We start from the raw sequence: 22,305 nt of genomic DNA on the forward strand, positions 1-22,305 counted from the left end.
GGTAAGACCTATTGGACTATAGTTGCTAGTATCAATGGTGGGCCCACTGCCCTTCAGGCAGATGACTACAACTGTTGTCCATGTCTCTGTCACAAAGCCACTTGAAGGACTGAGATTTAACAGATTCATGAGAGTAACTTTGAGACAATGTTTATCACTGACAAGAAAACACTCCAGCACTTTATCTGGAGCATGTATTCATAGACAGTTACTAGGCTAACAACCTGGGGGACCTTCCTAAGCCCAGCCAAGTTTTCCCAAAAGAATAATGATGTCCTGTATCCAAATATGACATTGAGGGACAGGCATTTATATGTTTCCTCTGTCCATGAGGGACATGGATGCCAGGCCCAGTGTAAATATCCTATTTCCCATCCACTGGTCTAGTTTGCACTGGAACTGGGTAATTATACAGAATTGTAATGTGTGCTGTGTGATTATACAGAATTGTATTGTGTGCTGGATAATTATACAGAATTGTAATGTGTGATGGGTAATTATACAGAATTGTATTGTGTGCTGGGTAATTATACAGAATTGTAATGTGTGATGGGTAATTATACAGAATTATAGTGTGTGCTGGGTAATTATACAGAATTGTATTGTGTGTTGGGTAATTATACAGAATTGTATTGTGTGCTGGGTAATTATACAGAATTGTAATATGTGCTGGGTAATTATACATAATTGTACTGTGTGCTGGGTAATTATACAGAATTGTATTGCGTGCTGGGTAATTATACAGAATTGTAATATATGCTGGGTAATTATACAGAATTGTATTGTGTGCTGGGTAATTATACATTGTAATGTGCGCTGGGTAATTATACAGAATTGTATTGTGTATTATGTGTCACTAATCATGTTTACTGGATTGTTTGTGTTACTGTTGCTTGTTTCAACTCAATTGTATCACTGTTTATAATGTAAACAGCATAGGCTGCAATGTTTATGATGACCAAGCCAGGTAAGTTTGGACCCCTGGTTGCAGGGAATGTTATTGGTCAGTGAAATGGTGCTGATGAAGTCTAGGAAGCATTGTGAATATTTATTTGCAGTACTATAGGCCTTCCATTTTATATATGTATAGTATAAATGCACCTATAATAATGATGTTTGGTTCTATAATCAAGGACTTGAGGTTGTTTAGATATGCACTGTAAACAGCAGGTGTCATAGAATGGGGTTCAGAGGTTATTTAACACATAGAAAGTAATTACTAGGATGCAGAGGAGTTCCTGGTCATTATTTCACCTTAAAAGCCCAGATATGATGAGTTCAAAGAGCAATTTGGACACACCGCCACCTACAGCAGAAATGTCTTCATTATCAGGTCTAAATGAATGGCAGTCATTGAATCATCTTTTAGTTCTTTAATTTTAAGTGTTTGCTTTAAGGTTTGAAAATTATCTGACTTTATATCAGAACTATCACCTGTTGAATTTGCATCTTTAGAGGTGCATCCTCCCAATCTGTTTGCTGTGTCTTCTCTCTTTTCTATACTATTTGAACTGATATTTACATTCACATCTCTATCAGAGTCCATCTGGCAGCCTGAGTAGTCTGGCATCTAGAGCTATATCTGCTTGCACATGCCCAGACTCCCCAAAGAGATGCAACCAACCTCTCCTCTATAATAACATGTTTTGGGGTGCCCTGAATAATAAAGCTCACTCCTGCAAATTGTAATAATAATTACATTTGCTAGACATTTCACTGATGTACCTAAAATCTACTAGACACTTAAATCATCTAGACTGCACATTTCAGATGTTTTTTCATTGGTTAAATTGTCTCTTCAGTGATACTTAAATACACAGTGAATTTCTGGGCCTTTATCTTTTTCTGAAAAGATTTCAAGCTGTATAAAGTGAAGCACTGCAGGTGATTATTTGCTAGTTATTTTTATCACCCAGTCTCCCCTTTGTTGATGTGCTTTTTAAACCTGGTGATTTTAAGCTGCCCACCCCTATTGTAACTTGGGCTTAATAAGCCCCTCCCCTTCTACACTGCTGTTGATAAGCTCCTCCCCTTTTCACTGCTGTTGATAAGCTCCTCCCTTTCTACACTGCTATTGATACCTTGAATTATTTATTTCAATTATTTATTTGCCTTTCCTTGTACTTATGTTGAAAAAGTGCATTTTCCTCTTATTGTCTGTCCCTTCTCTGTCTTCACTGGGAACTTTTGGTATAATTGCATTTACTTGTACTTTCTATGTACTCTCTTACTGGAACAGCTAGTTTAGTAAAGAGAAAATAAATTTACCTTTGACAATTTTGGTAATCTTTGTCATGAACTGTGACCCCCCCCCCCACTGAACCAGTAATCAAGGAGGCTCAGTCCTCACCAGTGGGCGACATACACTGAGAGAATGACAGGTACCCACACAGTATTTCCAGATGCAGCTCTCTGCATCAAGTACAATTTCCCTTAAAAGCACACAGGGACAACAGTCAGTTCAGGGCTGGTTTCTCCCTCTTTCTCCAGATCCCCAGTAAGACTCCCCACAGGCACAGCTATAGAGTTGAGATCTCAGCTAAGTGGCCAACCAAAGACCTCCAGCATCCTCTCTGTCCAACCAGTGCTTTATGTCCCTGCCCGAGTAGCTGACAGACACACACACACACCTGGGAAAGGCTGGCACGGGTTTACTAGCTATGTCCCTGTTTGCCCAGACTATAAGGTAGTTATCACTGCCACCAGCCAACTCCTTATCAGCTACTTTAAGGCCCTTAACAAAGGGTTTCCAATCTTACTGTGCAATATTACTGTTAATACAAATGGTAGTTTGACCAAGAGCAAGGCTATTTGGAGTGACCCACAGTATCAACAAATAAATATGCAAGTACTCCCAGAACTTAAATATCGCTAGACAGAGCAGCCACAATGAAATGTTTAAATATATTTAAAATAAGTAATAAACAAACAAGACCATACTAATTTACAGTGACATCAGAGTTCAAAATCACAAGAAATATTTAAAACAACATTGCAGGACAGTCTCAAATAAATAAAGAAAAATATATAAGCTAAACATTGCTATATTCCTGACTATATATATAAGAGGATTACTATACTCTAGTTAACTTACTTCAGAGCAAGGTAGATGTGGTAAATGGATTTTCTAGCTGATGTTGTCAAGTCAGAGACAGAATACAGAATTCTCTGTCTCTCATAGATTTCTCAGATTAACATTGCACATGTTACTGCTGGGATAATTTGCAGAATGGTATCATTGCTTGTCATCTGACTCCTAGTTCCCAAGCCCCAAAACTACCATTGATGGCAACTGGTAGCATTTACCATCTACCTGTAAAAATACATAGACAAGGGCTTTTCCTCAGATGTATGGCAAATGCTGGAAGTTATAAAACAATAAAACACTTCCAAAACAATACAGAAAGCTTCTCAGCAGACATTGGGTCTCCTTGCTGCCATAAAGTAATTTAATTTCAGTTGTTTTTCTGAAATTTACTTGACTAAGGTTAACCTCCTGTGTTCCAGTTTCCACTGTTAAAATATATACATTTAAACAGTTACAATAGTGTATGTATATTTCTGTTATCTTCCAGCAGGGCACACTGTGAATACATCTTTAAGCTCAGTACTTTATCAACCCTTTTCAAAACACATGCCTGTACAAACAAGTTTGATATACACCTAACATGCAGTTCTAATACAGTTGTGACACAAGCATTTTACATAAATTATTTTGATATTCACCAACGACATAAGTATTGACAAAATTCCAGATAGCTGTGCTGGCAGTATCTCCCTTTGTCATATTGAATGCGTGTCAATATGAATTACCACATGAAACCCTGTCTATATTTACTACACAGTATGGATGTAACATGAACTTGGATTGAGTTTCATTGTATAGTATGGATTACCACATGAACCTGTATTGGTATTCACTGTGTAGTATGGAAACCACATGAACCTGTATCTGTATTCACTGTACACTATGGGTTAGCACACAAACCTGTATTAGTATTCACTGCTCAGTATGGATACCATATGAACCTGTATCAGTATTAACTGAGCAGTATGGATGCCACTTGAGCCTGTATCGGCATTCACTGAGCAGTATGGATACCATATGATCCTGTATCTATATTCACTATGCAGTATGGATACCATATGAACCTGTATCTGTATTCACTGTACACTATGGGTTAGTACACAAACCTGTATTAGTATTCACTGCCCAGTATGGATAACATATGAACCTGTATCAATATTCACTGAGCAGTATGGATGCCACATGAACTTGTATCGGTATTCACTGAGCAGTATGGATACCATATGAACCCATATCGGTATTCACTGTGCATTATGGATACCATATAAACCTGTATTTATATTCACTATGCAGTATGGATACCATATGAACCTGTATCTGTATTCAGTGTGCAGTATGGATTACCACATGAACCTGTATTTATATTCACTGCGCAGTATGGATACCATATATACCGGCATCTGTTTTCACTGCACAGTATGGGTTATCACATGACCCTGTATCTGTATTCACTATACAGTATGGAAACCATATAAACCTGTGTCTGTATTCACTATACACTATGGGTTGGCACACAAACCTGTATCAGTATTCACTGCTCAGTATGGATACCATATGAACCTGTATCAGTATTCACTGAGCAGTATGGATGCCATATGAACCCTTATCGGTATTCACTGCACAGTATGGATACCATATAGGTTCATAGATAGGTACTAGGCTATTGGCTCTAGGGCCTATATAAGCCTAGCCAAAAAGGTACCCTGGCTTTCCCCACCCAAGAAAATTATTTTCCTGTGCCCCTGTCGAGCAGAGCCACAGAGGTGATCCCCAGGGTGAATTTCCTATTTCCCATCCAATCATCAAGATTTTTCTTGAGGAGTGTTAATGAGAAGCATTGTTTGATATAGATAGGTAGTTTATTCCAGAGTATGGGAAATCTCTGGGACAGGAATCTATCCCTCCAGCATGTTCTGTTTATTGTAGTGACAAGGTTTAGGTCCCTAGAGCATGTAGCTCGAGCGATTGGAATTTCTTTAAGTGGAGCATGTCCAACAGCTCTGGGTTTGACATAGCTTTGTATGTTAGGCTTAGATCACCTCTGAGTAGGAGATATGCAACGGAGTAAAGCTGGAGTTTTTTGAGACGGTCTGTGTAGGGCATCTGTTTGAGGCTGGTAATCCTCTTTATGAGGTATTTCTGCGGTCTTTCCAGTTGTTGTAGATGTCTTGTGAGGTACATACCAAAAGGGCCATTGTACTCTATAATGGGTCTAATGATTGACGAGTAGAGGGGAACAATGACCTCTTTTTTCCTGGATGAGAAACCTTTTGTGATGAGGAGTGCCACGCAGAAGGATTTCCTGACTACTGTGGTAATGTGATTATCAAAGGAGAGACTACTGTCCACCTGTGTCCCAAGGTCTCTTATCACACTTTCACTGCTAAGTAGACTACCACCTATGTGGTAGCTCACGGGTACAGAGTTTTTACCAAAGGGGATGACAATGCACTTTTTGGCATTGAGCTTGAGGCCATGGCTTTGACACCAGGCATCTGTCTCCGTGAGGCCCTTTTGTAGGATGTCCACATCGTTAGGAGTTTAGATTATGGCTCCTAGTTTGCAGTCATCTGCGAACTTCATTCGCCAAAGACCTTCTGTGTTAGACGTCGGATTTGGAGTCTGCTACTTTCACAGTGTGGGTTCTGTCAGTGAGCTAGTTGGCAACCCATTTTGTGACATAGGGATTTATACCTAGTTTAGTGAGTTTATCTATAATTCCAGAGTGGGGAATGGTGTCAAAAGCCTTGGCTAGATCTAGATAAGCTGTGTGAACCACCTTACCCTCATCTACGGCTTTGGTGACTGGTTCAAAGAAGTCTATCAGGTTTAAGAGACATGATCTACCTTTTACAAACACGAACTAGGTGGGGTTCAGAGTTTGGAGATTACCAATGTCTTTGTGTATAAGATCCATGATGATACATTCCATGGTCTTGCAGACCAGGCTCGTTATTCTAATGGGGAGGTAGTTCCCGGTGTCCGTGCTGGCTCCGCTTTGTGGATTGGGATAACCATCGCTGTGCACCATTCAGTGGGCACAAAGCCTGAGGTGAGGCTATGATTGAACATGGTGCTGAGGTGGGGTGTCAGTTCATTCTGCAGTTCATGTAGAACGCAGCCTGGGATGTTGTCAGGTCCCATGGATGCTGTGTTCTTGGCTTTGGAGAGTGTGGTTTTTACCTGTGTAGCCGTGATTATAGGAACTTTGCATTCTTCCAGTATAGAGATGCACCCTTTAGGGGGAGAGAGGGAGGTAAAGTTAGCACTGAAACTATCTGCCAGGACATTGGCAATATCAATGGTTCTGTATATTTAGTGCCATTGTGCTGTAGCTCAGAGCAGATCTGAGTGTTGCCATTGAGATTCTTGACATAGCTATAGAATGCTTTGTGGTTGTCTTTAGAATCAGTGGGGATTTTGTTTTCTTAACTAGCTTTGGAGGATTTTATGAGGGATCTCAGCTTCTTACTGAGGCTGATCAGGGAGTTCCTCCAATCATAGAATTTTACTCTTTTTCCAACAGTTTCTTTCTTCTGTTGTAGAGTTTGTTTATAGCAGGGGACCACCAGACTGGCTTCCTTTTTTTGGAGGGTAGCATCTTGGTTCTGTTATGGATAGCACAATCCATGCACTCGTGTAAGTGCTTATAAAGTGCATTTGTGTAGGATTCAGCAGTCGTATCTCTATTGTCCATCTGCATGGGTGTAGTCAAGTTTGCTATTTCTGTCTTAAAAAGCATAAAGTTGGCTTTGGATAATTTTTTTATGGTGGTTTTCCTAATGGGAAATGGGGGGCGGGATGTGGATGTCTAGGGTGATTAGCTTGTGGTCAAATCTGACCAATGAGGAATTGACCTCTGGTGTGGAACACCTGTCACCCATGTTGGTAATGACCAGGTCTAGGATATTGTGCCCCTGGTGAGGGTGTGGATAGGTTGATCCAAGGCATTGGAATTTATGAATTCCACAAAACGTTGAGCAAAACAGTTGGTACATGAGTAGTTTTCCCAGTTAATGGTAGGATAGTTGAAATCACCCATTATTAGGGTGTTGGGTTGTACCCTAATATTCTCCAGTGTCTCAAGAAATGAGGAGTGGGAATCCTGGGGCATGGTGGGGGATCTGTAGCAAGTTACAATTTGGATTGCTGTCTTGCCCAGAGTTAGTTGCAGTTGGATAATCTCGGATGCATTATGCTGTGCAACTAGCCTTTTAGGTGTGGATATCCTTAATGAATATGGACACGCCTCTGCCTTTAGTGTTTCGGTGCAGGTTAGGTGGCCGAAAGGTGTGGTATGAATTATAGCCTGGTAATGCAGGGGTACTCTCTGAAGCCTTGAACCAGGTCTCTGTCACTGCACAGATGTTGATGTTCTCCATTTTAAGGAGTACCTTGAGTGACTACATTTTGAGGCTTAGACTTCTAACATTGAGTAGCAGTACCCACAGATTTTGCTTGCTTGTACCTGTTAAGATGGTGAATTTGTCATTTGAACCTTGCCTAAAAAAGGCACTATAGGGGTGGCAAGAGCCTTAGCCAGTATCCAGAATCCCAAGGGTGACAGGTGCAGGCCATCTCTGACAAAGCATCGTGGTCTATCGATCATGTCATCCCAGGCAGACAGATACTGGATCCCCTTAGAATTACACCAGAAGCTTAGCCATATCAGTATTCACTGCACAGTATGGATACCATATGAACCCTTATCAATATTCACTGCACAGTATGGATACCATATGAACCCTTATCAGTATTCACTGCACAGTATGGATACCATATGAACCCATATCTGTATTCACTGTGCAGTATGGATACCATATGAACTCATATCTGTATTCACTGCACAGAATGGATGCCATATGTACCTGTTCTATATTCACTGCACAGTATGGATACCATATGAACCCTTATCAGTATTCACTGCACAGTATGGATACCATATGAACCCATATCTGTATTCACTGCACAGAATGGATGCCATATGTACCTGTTCTGTATTCACTGAACAGTATGGGTACCATATGAACCCATATCTGTATTCACTGTGCAGTATGGATTACCACATTTATTCCGACTGGACCAGGTCCATTTTCAGCAGAGGCCCGGGGAGAACAGCTCTGGCATCAAGTTATACAAATACATACATTCAGCATAATACGCAAAACAGGTTACATTATGTATGCTGAGCATAGTAATATAACAAGATGTTAATAAAACACACCAGGTAAAAGAGGATGTTGGTCATAGGTAAGTAGACAATGTTAGTTATAGGTTGGTAAGAGTGGAAAATATACCAAGTAAGATTCTACAATTAAAAGTACTCTTTCAGATGACCACACTTACAGGGGATCAGATATCCAGCATGTGATCAGAGGGCTGTTTGGGGAGTTAGTAGCAGTGTGGGTAGGGTTATGTGATACAAGGGCATAACCAGCTACTAAGAAGATGTGATTTGAGGGAGTATTTGAATATGGACATGGAGGTGACAGTGGACATGGATAGGGGAAGAGTACCATGAGCCTGTATTTATATTCACTGCACAGTATGGATAGCATATGAACCCTTATCAGTATTCACTGCCCAGTATGGATACTATATGAACCCTTATTAGTATTCACTGCACAGTATGGATACCATATGAACCCTTATCAATATTCACTGCACAGTATGGATACCATATGAACCCTTATCAGTATTCACTGCTCGGTATGGATACCATATGAACCCTTATCAGTATTCACTGCACTGTATGGATACAATATGAACCATTATCAGTATTAACTGCACAGTATGGATACCTTATGAACCCTTATCAGTATTCACTGCACAGTATGGATACCATATGAACCCTTATCAGTATTCACTGCACAGTATGGATACCATATGAACCCTTATCAATATTCACTGCACAGTATGGATACCTTATGAACCCTTATCAGTATTCACTGCACTGTATGGATACAATATGAACCATTATCAGTATTAACTGCACAGTATGGATACCTTATGAACTCTTATTAGTATTCACTGCACAGTATGGATACCATATGAACCCTTATCAGTATTCACTGCACAGTATGGATACCATATGAACCCTTATCAATATTCACTGCACAGTATGGATACCATATGAACCTGTATCTGTATTAACTGTGTAGTATGTGTTGCTCATCTGATCAGGATAAAACCAATGAACATTTGTGGGTTCTGTTCAAGCAGCTTTATTGCACACAAATGCATCAGGAATAAGGCTTTGTAACTTAAACTTAAATAAACTTATAAACAGACTGACTACTGCACTCATACATGTTAGCACTCTGGCTGTTCTTTCAAAATGCCACTGCTGCCTGCACATGCTCACTATTTATATGCATGTGCTACATCTGGAAACGCTTCTTAAAGGTACATACACACGATCTGATCTACATCCTCCCTCTTTGAGAAATAGATCATACACCAAATGACAGGATTCAATGACATGCAATTCACAGAAATTATCTTTTGACGTGCAGTTATACAGAACTAATTCTTGGGCATGCAATCATACAAAATTAGACACATATAAAACAATCATGTCCAGGTTACTGGGTATTTTACACTAGGTCTAGAAATACGACCTGATAGTGTAACATAAAAGTCAGAATTGGATCTAGCAACGGGGACTGTTTTTAGGGAATGTTCAACATTGGGGACATCTGGGACAGCATCAGGAATGGGAATGAATACTGTAACATGTTCTTCCGTATGAACATTGTCAGGGCTGCTCTGAGATCTAGATTCGGTATTACAGATACAATGTTGTGATACAATTTCTGATAAAGGAATAAGATGTTTGCGGTTTCTCCTGTATTCTGTACCCTCAGATTCCACTAAGTAGGATGTCGGCTCAGCACATATACCTCTCACTTGACGAATTCGATAAAAGCCATTCGCCATTTGCATCCTCACTGTCTCTCATCCTTTTAACAGATGAAGAAATCTGCTCATTTTATCATAGCTGAACTTCTGAAAGGAAAGCTTCTTAAAGAGTCGGGGTTTGATTGCTCTGTTGTTTTTAGCATTAGGCACCAATAAACTAGAACTGATAGGCAAGGTTGTTCTGGTTTGCCTAGATAGAAGTCTCTGAGCAGGCGAGCCAAGTAGATTGTCATGGGGTATATTTTTGAGATTAAGTAAATTCAAGAAGATATCTGTATTGTCATGCTTTGACCTCTCCAGTAATTGCTTTGCACTCTGTACTGCACATTCAGCAAGGCCATCTGACTGTGGGTATTCAGGACTGCTAGTAACATGGATAAAGTCTCACTCTTTTCAAATCTCTGAAACAGCTGACTGGTAAACTGGGTATCATTGTCAGAAATAACTTTGTGTGGACTACCATGGACTGAGAAATTATGTTTCATCTTAGTAATAGCACTGGACGTTAGGTTAGGTAGCAAATCAATCTCAAACCAGTTTGAATAAGAGTCTACCACTAAGTAATGCTGATTGTTCCACTCAAATATGTCAGTGGCTACAGTTGACCAAGGTAGTTCAGGAATCTGGCTTAACTGAAGTGGTTCTTTTTGCAAATGCAATTTAGTACTGTTGCATACTTAACAAGAAGAAAGCACTTTGTCAATGTCTTTCAATAGAGAAGGCCAAAATACTAGTCGTCTCACCCTTCTTTTGGTAGCTTCAGAACCTGGGTGGCCACGATACAAAATCCGAATGTATTCAAGTTGTAAGGAAGTAGGAACAACTTTAAGACTTTTGAAAATGATGCCATCTTCCATCAGCATCTCATCTCTATAAGGAAAATAAGGTTGCATTTCTGGCGGTACACATGATTGCTTTGATGACCATCCAACATTGATGAAGTGGTTGATCTTTTGCAAAATTGGATCAATCTTTGTATGATCTCTCAGCTCATCAAGTCTCATGGTAGAACAATTATGCACTTCCATGATATCAAAGTCAAAATTTTCTGGATCAAGCTGTTCTGTGCTATTTCTGGGTGATCTGAATAAATTAATTGCCAGATAAAGAAGTTTGCCTTTTGTATAGACCATTTTGAAATTGTAATTTTGTAATCTAAGCATTATTCTTTGTAATCTTGCTGGAGCAGTATGCATAGGGATTTTTAAAATAGTGACTAGAGGTTGATGGTCAGTTTCGATTTGGATAGCTCGGCCATAAATATAATCATGGAACTTCAAACATGTGAACACAATTGTTAAAAGTTCCTTCTCAGTTTGAGCATACTGCATCTCAGTTTGGGTACGACTTTTAGATGCATAGGCAAAAGGTCTGCCCCCTTGAAGAATAACTGCACCAAGACCAAACATTAAAGCATCACAGGAAAGAACTGCTGGTTTGTGGACATTATAGTAGCTCAATGTAGGAGGTTAGCAGTTTGTTGTTTGAGGTTATCAAATGCTTTCTTGTGGTGTTCCAACCATGACCAGGCAACATTTTTGCATGTCAGCTCTCTTAAATGTGCTGATAACTCACTAAATTCAGGGATAAATTTGCCCAAATAGTTAACTATACCAAGGAAACGCTGTAGGGATTGGACATTGTCTGGAGCTGGCATCTCAAGAATGGCTACTTGTTTAGAAGGGTCTGGTTGTAAGCCTGTACTGGCAAATAAATGACCTAGATAAGTAGCTTCTGGTCCACTGAATATACACTTCAGAGGATTAAGCTTCAAGTTCACTTCATGCGCTCTATCCGGAACTTTCCTGAGGTTTCTGTCTTGCTCTGCTTCACCATTGTCTCCAATCAGTAAATCACCAACTATTATAGCACATGGGTAGCCTAAAAACATTTGCTCCATTGCATTCTGAAAGACTTCACTGGCAGAATTAATTCCAAAACGCATCCTGAGGAATCTGTATCTACCAAATGGGGTACTGCATGTAGTCAGTAGTGAAGATTTGTGATCCAGCATTACTTGCCAAAATGAACTCTTTCTATCTAAGACAGAAAAAACAGTGGCATTCAGCATGAGAGTGGCATAGGATGATGAGGTCTCTTTAATGTCTTGTTCAAGTCTCTTGGTCAATGCATATTCTGATTTCATCTGGATTTTTTTATGAGCAGCTACCATATAAGACATCCGCTCAGTTGGTACTGTCACTGGATAAATCACACCTTACTGCACCATTTTGTCTAACTGGACTTTGACTTTGTCCTGCATAGCTATTGAAATTCTTCTTGCTAGTCTGACCACTGGACTGACCTCTGGGTCTACTTTCATGGAGTACACAACTGCAAGTTTGCCTAACTTGTCATCACAAGCATCAGCATACTCTGAGAAAATAGCATTGGTGAAGGTGGAACTAGGACATGAGTTTACATGATGGACTTCTTTGGTAAAAAAAAAATCAGTTTCAACTGTCTCTAAGACCTAATAATGACTGCACAGGTCTTTTAACTACATAAAATTGCAAGCTGTAACTGTTCGTAGCCGAATAGAGTGAAAGCACTACTGAGCCTTCGGGTTGAATCTCTTCACCTTCATAAGCAACAAACTTTGCACAATTGACCAAATTAAGTTGCTCACTAGGCCTTACTTTAGTAAATGTTCCTGCTGATATTACATTACATTACACTTTGAACCAGTGTCTACTTTGAGCTCTGTGGGTTTATCATTGATCGGGACAGCACAACATACTTCACTCTGTCGAACAAATCAACTGCATTAACCTTTTCACCAACCACAGATACACCATCTACATAGAAAGTAGGGTTGCAGCTTTCTATCTGATCAACCTGCTTTTTTGAGTGACTGTTCTTAATAAGTGAATTAGGCTTGCTTGACTTATAAAACTTCTGAAAGTGGTTCCATTTTTTACACTTGCGGCATTGCTGACCAAATGCTAAGCACTTCTCTCTTTTAGACTTATGAATGGCTCCACAATTACAACAATTAACAATAAGACTTGACTTGGGTTTTGCAGACTCACCCTTATACAGTACTGAGCATGTTCATTTTACAGAGCTAGTCTTGGAACTTGCTAGAAAGTTATGGCTTCTCCCAGGGAATCCTGCAGGGGTTGCAGCTGCCATGTGCTTAGGCCTGTTTCTTCTTACCACATACTGCATGCTATCTAAGCTTGGTCTAGAGTTTGCTGAAACCATACTCTTATCACTTGCAAGCATGCTCGTGTGTCTTTCTTTGAGCTCATGGATTTGACAAATATCTACAGCTTAACATAATGTTAAATTATTGTCACAAAGCAAAATCTTTCTCATTGCAGCATTATTAACACTACACACAAGCATGTCTTTTATTAACTCATATTTCAAGTCACCAAATCTGCACATTTTAGCTTTGAGAAATATGGCTGTTATATATGCTGCAAAAGTTTCCCCTGTTTTTTGGTCTCTTGTATAAAATAAGTGCCTCTTTAATGTAACATTTCCCTGGGTGTTGCACATATCTCTAAATTTACATTTAAGAACTCAGGGTCATCTCTTGATTCAGCCAGTACCATAATATGGCAGTTTCCCCCCACCTGCACATACTGCTGGTGTATACACAAATGAATGCTCTCTTTCAATGGCCTCTGACCCAACTACGTTAAGCAAAATTAATGCCCTTGTATGTGCATCTTTGTCAGAAAAAGCTGCTTGTATGAAAATATTGTATTCCTGCTCAAATACTCTCCAGTTCTCTGCTATGTTCTAATCAAACAGAAGTGGAGTGGGTCTGCGAAATGCTTCTGTCATATCAACACACAATAGTGATGGTGCTTGAAATTATGTATGAACACACACACACACACACACACACACACACACACACACACACATATATATATATATATATATATATATATATATATAGAGAGAGAGAGAGAGAGAGATAAAGAGTGAGAGAGAGAGAGAGAGGAGTGCTACGGAATCCTGAAAGCCCAAAATCCTGACACCAAAATCTCAAAAGTTCAAAATACTGAAAACTCAAAATACTGAAAACTCAAAGTACTGAAAACACACAGGATACCAACACTTACTATATTCCAGCATAGATACATACAGGAACAAATAAAACACAAACCATATTACTCTTCTCCAAGTATAAGCAGGGGAGCAAGCCCCCCCCTGCAACCCCCATGTGGGGAGCTGTGCCCTGCACTCCCCCTGCTACTTAAATATATCAACTCTGAGATTGCACTTAGTGTAGTGAAGTAAAATCTCAGAGATGATATATTTAAGTAGCAGGGGTGTGGGGGTGCAGGGGGGCTTGCCCCCTTCCATATAGTTGAAGGGTAATATGCTTATGTATGTACTTGTTTTGCAATGTAATAAGTGTTAGTATCCTGTATGTTTTCAGTATTTTGAGTTTTTAGTATTTTGAACTTTCGAGATTTTGGTCTCAGGATTTTGGGCTTCAGGATTTTGGGCTTTCAGGATTCTGTAGCGCTTTTATATATATATATATATATATATATATATATATATATATATATATGATAAAACCTTATACCAGAACTTGTAATTAAGCCCAATAGAACAACAAACTCTTTGAAATAACTGCACTTTGCCAAATAAGTCTCCGTATCACAAGAACACACTGAAATCACTCTACTTTGTGAAACCACTCCTTATCAATGTAAGAAATACTTTGAAATGACTGTACTTTGTGAATAAACTGTACACAGCAGAAGAAGCTCAGAGTAAGAAACACTTTGAAATGAATGCACTTGGCAAATAAACTGCACTTTTCACACAGCAAACTCTTTGAAATAATTGCAATGTAATAAAGCACACACACTGCAAACACTTTGCACACTCTGAGATACTTTGAACAACTCTAGTTATGCTTTGAGTGGCTTCGGTCAATACGAAATAGTAGTTTATGCCCAAAACATGGTCTTTTACTAAAAAATATGCAGTTGCCTTGCTCTTTAAGCATACTTTAACTTTTTATTTTACTCGTTATGCCCATGTGTAACCCCTTATCATGCTCATTATACTTTTCTTGTGCTCGTTTTATTTTACTCGTTATGCCCATGTGTAACCCCTTATCATGCTCATTATACTTTTCTTGTGCTCATTTTATTTTGCTCGTTATGCCCATGTGCAACCCCTTATCATGCTCATTATACTTTTCTTCTGCTCGTTTTATTTTACTCGTTATGCCCATGTGTAACTCCTTATCATGCTCATTATACATTTCTTCTGCTCGTTTTATTTTACTCGTTATGCCCATGTGTAACCACTTATCATGCTCATTATACATTTCTTCTGCTCATTTTATTTTACTCGTTATGCCCATGTGTAACCCCTTATCATGCTCATTGTACTTTTCTTCTGCTCGTTTTCTTTTAAACATGCTCATTATGCAAACCAACGTAATTCTGAGCCCCATATGAATATCTCTGTCAATTTTATCAAATATCGTGAATTCAAACATTTTGTTTAATTATTTATTTATTGATTTGCAGTTTATTTACCGGGATAGTCCATTGGGCCACAAGGAACCCATTTTCACTAGAGTCCTGGGGAGAAAAGCTCCGTTACAGTATAAAAAGTTTCAGAATTAGAAGATTACAGGATAATAACTTTTACAAATTTTACAAAACAGACATTAGAAAGAGAATACGTGGTAATAACAGTTAAAATAAATTAGCCTGTAACACTTTCCATTATAATCAAAATAAATAAATAAATATCATATGATCCCGTATCTATATTCACTGTACAGTATGGATACTATATGAACCTGTATCTCTATTCACTGTACAGTATGAATATCATATGATCCCGTATCTATATTCAGTGCACAGCATGGATGCCATATGTACCCGTATCTATATTCACTGCACAGTATGGATACTATATGAACCTGTATCTGTATTCACTGTGCAGTATGAATATCATATAATCCCGTATCTATATTCACTGCACAATATGGATACTATATGAACCTGTATCTGTATTCACTGTGCAATATGAATATCATATGATCCCGTATCTATATTCACTGCACAGTATGGATGCCATATGTACCTGTATCTATATTCACTGCACGGTATGGATATTATATGAACCTGTATCTGTATTCACTGTGCAGTATGGATACCATATGAACATGTATCTGTATTCACTGTGCAGTATGGATACCATATGAACCTGTATCTGTATTCACTGTGCAGTATGGATACTATATGAACCCTTATCTGTATTCACTACACAGTGTGAGCACTGCATTTCTATTATGTGATATTAGTCACTTATCAAAGTATAGCTGTTACTGTATAAATGTGGGAACATCACAGGTATTCGTCTACTAATTTGGGGAGTCCATTAACCTCAAAATGATTCCACTGAAAAGTATTTTGAACAGGGAAATTTGCCTTTTCCTTTAGTTCTTTGCAATAATGGAGCTAGTATATAAAATTAGGTTTATGTGGGCACCCGATTTCAAAAGTTGTTTCAGGTTTACTGGCAGTGGATGTCTGCATAATATGCTCCTGACAATTAGATTTGACATAATAGCAGTCATAGATTCTTCACCAAACCACAAATATCATGTGTGTGAAGTTCTTCAACTGTTATTTCTTTTTGACACAGACGTCTGAATATTACACAGTGTTTCTATATGTTGCTATAAGACATTCATTTCTTAGTCTGTGGAAATGGTTTATGCCACTGAATTTTTGTTAGTAAATCTTGTATATGTGGCAATTTCTCTGAGTGTTAGCTGAAATGGACTGTGACTGATTGGATCTCTCAAACATTAGAAAAAAATAAGTACATTAAACCAAATATGCAGACAGATGGATATATAGACAGATAGATAGATAGATAGATAGATAGATAGATAGATAGATAGATAGATAGACAGATAGATATATAGATAAATAGATAGATAGATAGAGAGAGATAGATAAAGAGATAGATTAGATAGACAGATAGATAGATAGATAGATAGATAGATAGATAGATAGATAGATAGATAGATAGATTGCATTGTAGTTTGTCTATTTTCTAGTGTAGAGCAGAATTTCATTAACAATCTACATGAATCTTGTGTTTCCTGCTTCTCTCCCTTCCAGGTGGCCATATGCAGGGACTGCTGCTGCTGTTAAGGACCTGGGGTGCAAACATGTGAACAAGAATGTGCATGAGGCACACGTGGACGTGAAGAACAAGCTAGTGACAACCAGTGCCTTTATGTGCAATGCTCCAGTACATGAGGTTTATGACGGCATTGGAGCAATGATTATAGAAGTCCTGAAACTCGCTTAAAGTACATGTCAACAATGATCACATTGTGTTTGGATTAAGATTGAGTTGCGCAGTTTAACACAAGACTGACTTTCTTGCAGAACAATATGAATATGTTTTTAGCAGCTCAGATGTCTGTAGAAAGAGTCGTATGGCACTGATGCCGTTGGGGTGGAAAGGAAAGATGCAGCAGTACATCACACTTTACAACACCTAAGAAGTAACAGTGACAAGACTTACGATTATTAAAATGATATTTAATCTGTTAAAGCAATATTTCATATAATATCTTGACTGAACTCATGAAAGAATTTATCTGAAGCTAGTTTAAAAAAGTGTCACTGTATCCATTTATTTAGCCTTGTCATTCTTCTGTACTGCTGTAAGATATGACATTATTACACCTATCACTTCACACTCAGTACTGCTCTAAGATATGACATCATTACACCTATCACTTCACACTCAGTACTGCTCTAAGATATGACATCATTACACGTATCACTTCACACTCAGTACTGCTCTAACATATGACATCATTACATGTATCACTTCACACTCAGTACTGCTCTAAGATATGACATCATTACACGTATCACTTCACACTCAGTACTGCTCTAAGATATGACATCATTACACGTATCACTTCACACTCAGTACTGCTCTAAGATATGACATCATTACACCTATCACTTCACACTCAGTACTGCTCTAAGATATGACATCATTACACGTATCACTTCACACTCAGTACTGCTCTAAGATATGACATCATTACATGTATCACTTCACACTCAGTACTGCTGTAAGATATGACATCATTACACGTATCACTTCACACTCAGTACTGCTCTAAGATATGACATCATTACACGTATCACTTCACACTCAGTACTGCTCTAAGATATGACATCATTACACGTATCACTTCACACTCAGTACTGCTCTAAGATATGACATCATTACATGTATCACTTCACACTCAGTACTGCTCTAAGATATGACATCATTACACGTATCACTTCACACTCATTACTGCTCTAAGATATGACATCATTACACGTATCACTTCACACTCAGTACTGCTCTAAGATATGACATCATTACATGTATCACTTCACACTCAGTACTGCTCTAAGATATGACATCATTACACGTATCACTTCACACTCAGTACTGCTCTAAGATATGACATCATTACACGTATCACTTCACACTCAGTACTGCTCTAAGATATGCCATCATTACATGTATCACTTCACACTCAGTACTGCTCTAAGATATGACATCATTACACGTATCACTTCACACTCAGTACTGCTCTAAGATATGACATCATTACACGTATCACTTCACACTCAGTACTGCTCTAAGATATGACATCGTTACACCTATCACTTCACACTCAGTACTGCTCTAAGATATGACATCATTACACGTATCACTTCACACTCAGTACTGCTCTAAGATATGACATCATTACACGTATCACTTCACACTCAGTACTGCTCTAAGATATGACATCATTACACGTATCACTTCACACTCAGTACTGCTCTAAGATATGTCATCATTATACTGTGTATCACTTTCAAGTGTGAAGTCACTGTTTGTTTTGGATTGACCCAATGACACTTTATGTAAGCATGACAGTAACAGTCTTCAGAAAGAACGAAACTTTTGTTTAAATATTTTTTTTTCAGAGGTACTTACATATAGCCAATGTGTGTATGATGCTGGTGTTTACTCAGACTTGCTGGAGAAGTAGGTGACAACGGTGAAACCTGAGTCACCAGGAGTAAATCCCAGGTTAAACAACACATTGAGAATGTATTATTGACAGTTTACAATTAGAAATCATTTAGGTGTTTAGTCTTTTATTTTTGTTTATTTGAATGAACTCTGGCTTTTATTGTTACCAGGAATGGTTTTTGTTGTTTTTTCTTCTTCTTAAGTAGCTTAATTTTCACCATAAATGCTGCTTAGAATAATTTTTGGTTTGGTGATTTTACTTATGTGCAGTTTATTTTTGTTCTAGTCTTCGAATATATTGTCCAATTTTTCAGTAATTGTGCATATAGAGTTGCAACATTTTTTAGGATAGCTTTCAATGATTTGGCTTATGTCAGTCTATTGGATTTCATGATTTTTGTTTTAAAAAGCTGGGAGATTCACTATGTAAAAGGTATAGAAGAAGTAGTTTTGTCAGTTAGGTTTTTGTGTGAGTGTCAATCAGTGACTGAATTTCCAGTCTTGATGTTTTTTTTTTTTTTGGTGAAGTTTTGTTTGGTTGTTGAATTGATATTTAAAAATATTGCGTTGTTTAGATCTGAAGCTGGTGAAAACAAGGTACCATACATATCATATGGGCTTCTGATCTTGGTATTTGTCACAGATTATGACTTAATGTGTAATTAGGGAGTGGGGGAGGAGTTGTCAGGTAGATGGAATGAGAAGGTACCATTTAATGCTAACAGTTACTAATAAAAGCATTACTTTATGTACGAACAATAGAAAAAGTAGCTTGGCAATGACAGGAATAGAGTTTTTATTATTATTATTTGAATTATTGCAAGTTGTTCAGGCAGCTGTTGAAAACTGTTCTGATGCTTAGCAAAGAAAAAATATGCTAGTCTTCCTCATTAAAGACGATACTTTATCTGCAAGATTGACCTGCGAGCTTTCAGTGTGTATGCAGTTAACTCTGTATCAAGTCATAATGTAAGTAAACACTCACTGGCTGCTTTGTGTGATTAAAGTCACACCATTGTAACAACACTGACTGGCTACTTTATGAGATTACAGTCACACCATGATAGAACTCTAACCAGTTGGGTTTAGTACCTGAGCTAATCGAGAAATTTAAATATTACTGATTTAGATTTAACTTTGTCATACCATAAAAAATGTCTAGTTGTTTTTTGAACTGAAGTGTTATAGCAATTTACTCCAATACAATGAGTGTTGAATAATAAATGGCTATCTTTTTTGTTTTGTAAAATAATAACAGACATTTTCTTAAGCTTCATGGATAACACAGAGACTCATAGTGACTCCAATAAAGCAGTCACTATTTATTTTATGTATGTATTTATAGTTTTACAAATGAAAACAAAATGGTGAACCAAAGCATGGCTACAATAAATATGCTCCGGTTTAATAAAATAGGTAAGCGCTTTCTCAATCACATGGGTTGCTTCATCAGACCATCACATAAAAATCAAAAAGAACACCAGCACTTGTATATACAACATTTTGATGTTGTAATAGAGTTAACCAATCACAACAAAATCAAATAATGCAATTAAAAACTTGCGTTGTTAATACCTTGGTTCACCGTTTTGTTATTTTTATTTGCATTCGCTATCAGTTTATGTGGTGTACCATTTATCCTTTGGAGGATTTGCTTTTGTGTTTATTTATATTTTTAGCTGATCAATATTGACTAAGCAGTCTCAACCTGGGAGAATACAGAAGCAATACACGAGTAATGCAAAATCATGCAAAGATTTTCACAATGTACCTCGGTATTTGAAATGAACTAGGTAAGGCTAACATACAGTAAAAATGCAGAGAATATCTAGAACATAGTATTTATTTATTTAACATTTATTTATTTCACATTTGTTTACTGGGAAAGTCCAACTTGGAACAAAGCCAATTTTCAGCAGAGGCCTGGGGAGAAACGCTCCACACACACGTATTTGTGATGTGGGAAGAAAACAGAGCACCCAGAGGAAATGCACATGGATGCAGGGAGGACAAGCAGACTCTGCACAAAAGGCACCCCAGCTGAGAATCAAACCGGAGAACATCAGACAATGAACAGCTCAGCAAATAGTAGCATATAGAAAAACCAGACAATGCAACCTAGTACCAAGGAAATTTAGTTTTCCAGCCTTTATAGGTTCATAGGCAACTACTAGGCAACTGACCTCAAGAGGCATTTTTAAGAACAGCCATGCTTCTGAAAGGTGAGAATTAAACCCTGTAGTTTATGTCGGCAAGGTAAACCCCTTAACCATTTTGCCAACCTCCTACCCTTAAGGGTAGTGCACACTTTCCAGAAGAATAAAGCCAAAAAAAAAGGTTTTAACTTAACAAACTGCTATTTAAACAAGCAGTACCAGCTTGAATCCTGTTTTTTTTATTTTTAATAAGAATGAAAAGTGATCTTTAACATTGATTTGAAGTCTGAAACTGCATAGGCATTACTCAAACACTTTTAGATCAAGTAATGCCTATGCAGTTTCAGACTTCATTTATTGACATTGAAGTGACACCAGCATGTTGTTCCTCATCTTATTAAACACCCATCCATCTCTACTCTTAAACTGATGCATCTTTTTATGACACTGTAAAATATTACTATTATAATTTGAATTACTGCATATGTCTACATTAATCCTTCTCTGTATTGTGAATCTATGTGATGTTATTGTCTAATATAATGCTTATGTTTCTGGAGCTTTTCTCCAAGGCCATCACAATGCGCATAATAGAAGACATTCTACACTGGACAAAGGACAATCTACCTCAGGAAACGATCCTACTAGGAGACCTTAACACTGACTGGGCAACCTGTAACTCCAGCAGCCCCTCTACACATATCAATCTATATGGGTTCTCTCAACTAATTAAAGAACCAACTAGAATAGATGAGAAAACAAAGAGAGAATCCATACTGGACTGGACACTAACCAACTATCCCAAACAAAACTATACAGTAGGCTGCCTCCCAGATGACTTAAGTGATCATCTCCCCACCTTCCTACTCCAGAAACACTCCAATCACCCCAAACCAGTAGTCTACAAATTTGTACGAGATGACAGTAACCTTACCCCACGATACCTAAATACTGTCCTAAGCCACTGCAACTGGGAACCACTACGGACACTCGGGTTAGACCAGGCAGTAGACTGTATATTTCAATACAACCTTCTCTAACATCCTTAATAGTCTAGCTCCCAGCAGAAAGATCAGAGTTAAAGCC

At 38.1% G+C, this 22,305-nt stretch overlaps 1 protein-coding gene across 1 annotated transcript in view; it reads left to right on the top strand.

Annotated features, from left to right (window-relative positions):
* The window catches only part of LOC122790077 (ES1 protein homolog, mitochondrial-like), a 121,908-nt gene extending 101,273 nt beyond the window's left edge, over positions 1–20,635 (top strand). Inside the window, exon 5 of the mRNA XM_044057639.1 lies at positions 17,140–20,635. Coding sequence (XP_043913574.1) covers positions 17,140–17,332 — 193 coding nt within the window. The 3' untranslated portion in view covers positions 17,333–20,635. The remainder of the gene's footprint in view (positions 1–17,139) is intronic.
* The last annotated feature ends 1,670 nt before the right edge of the window (positions 20,636–22,305 follow it).

This window comes from Protopterus annectens, chromosome 15.part0 (assembly GCF_019279795.1).
Source record: "Protopterus annectens isolate FY-2018-M chromosome 15.part0, PAN1.0, whole genome shotgun sequence".
Taxonomy (NCBI): Eukaryota; Metazoa; Chordata; order Ceratodontiformes; family Protopteridae; genus Protopterus; species Protopterus annectens.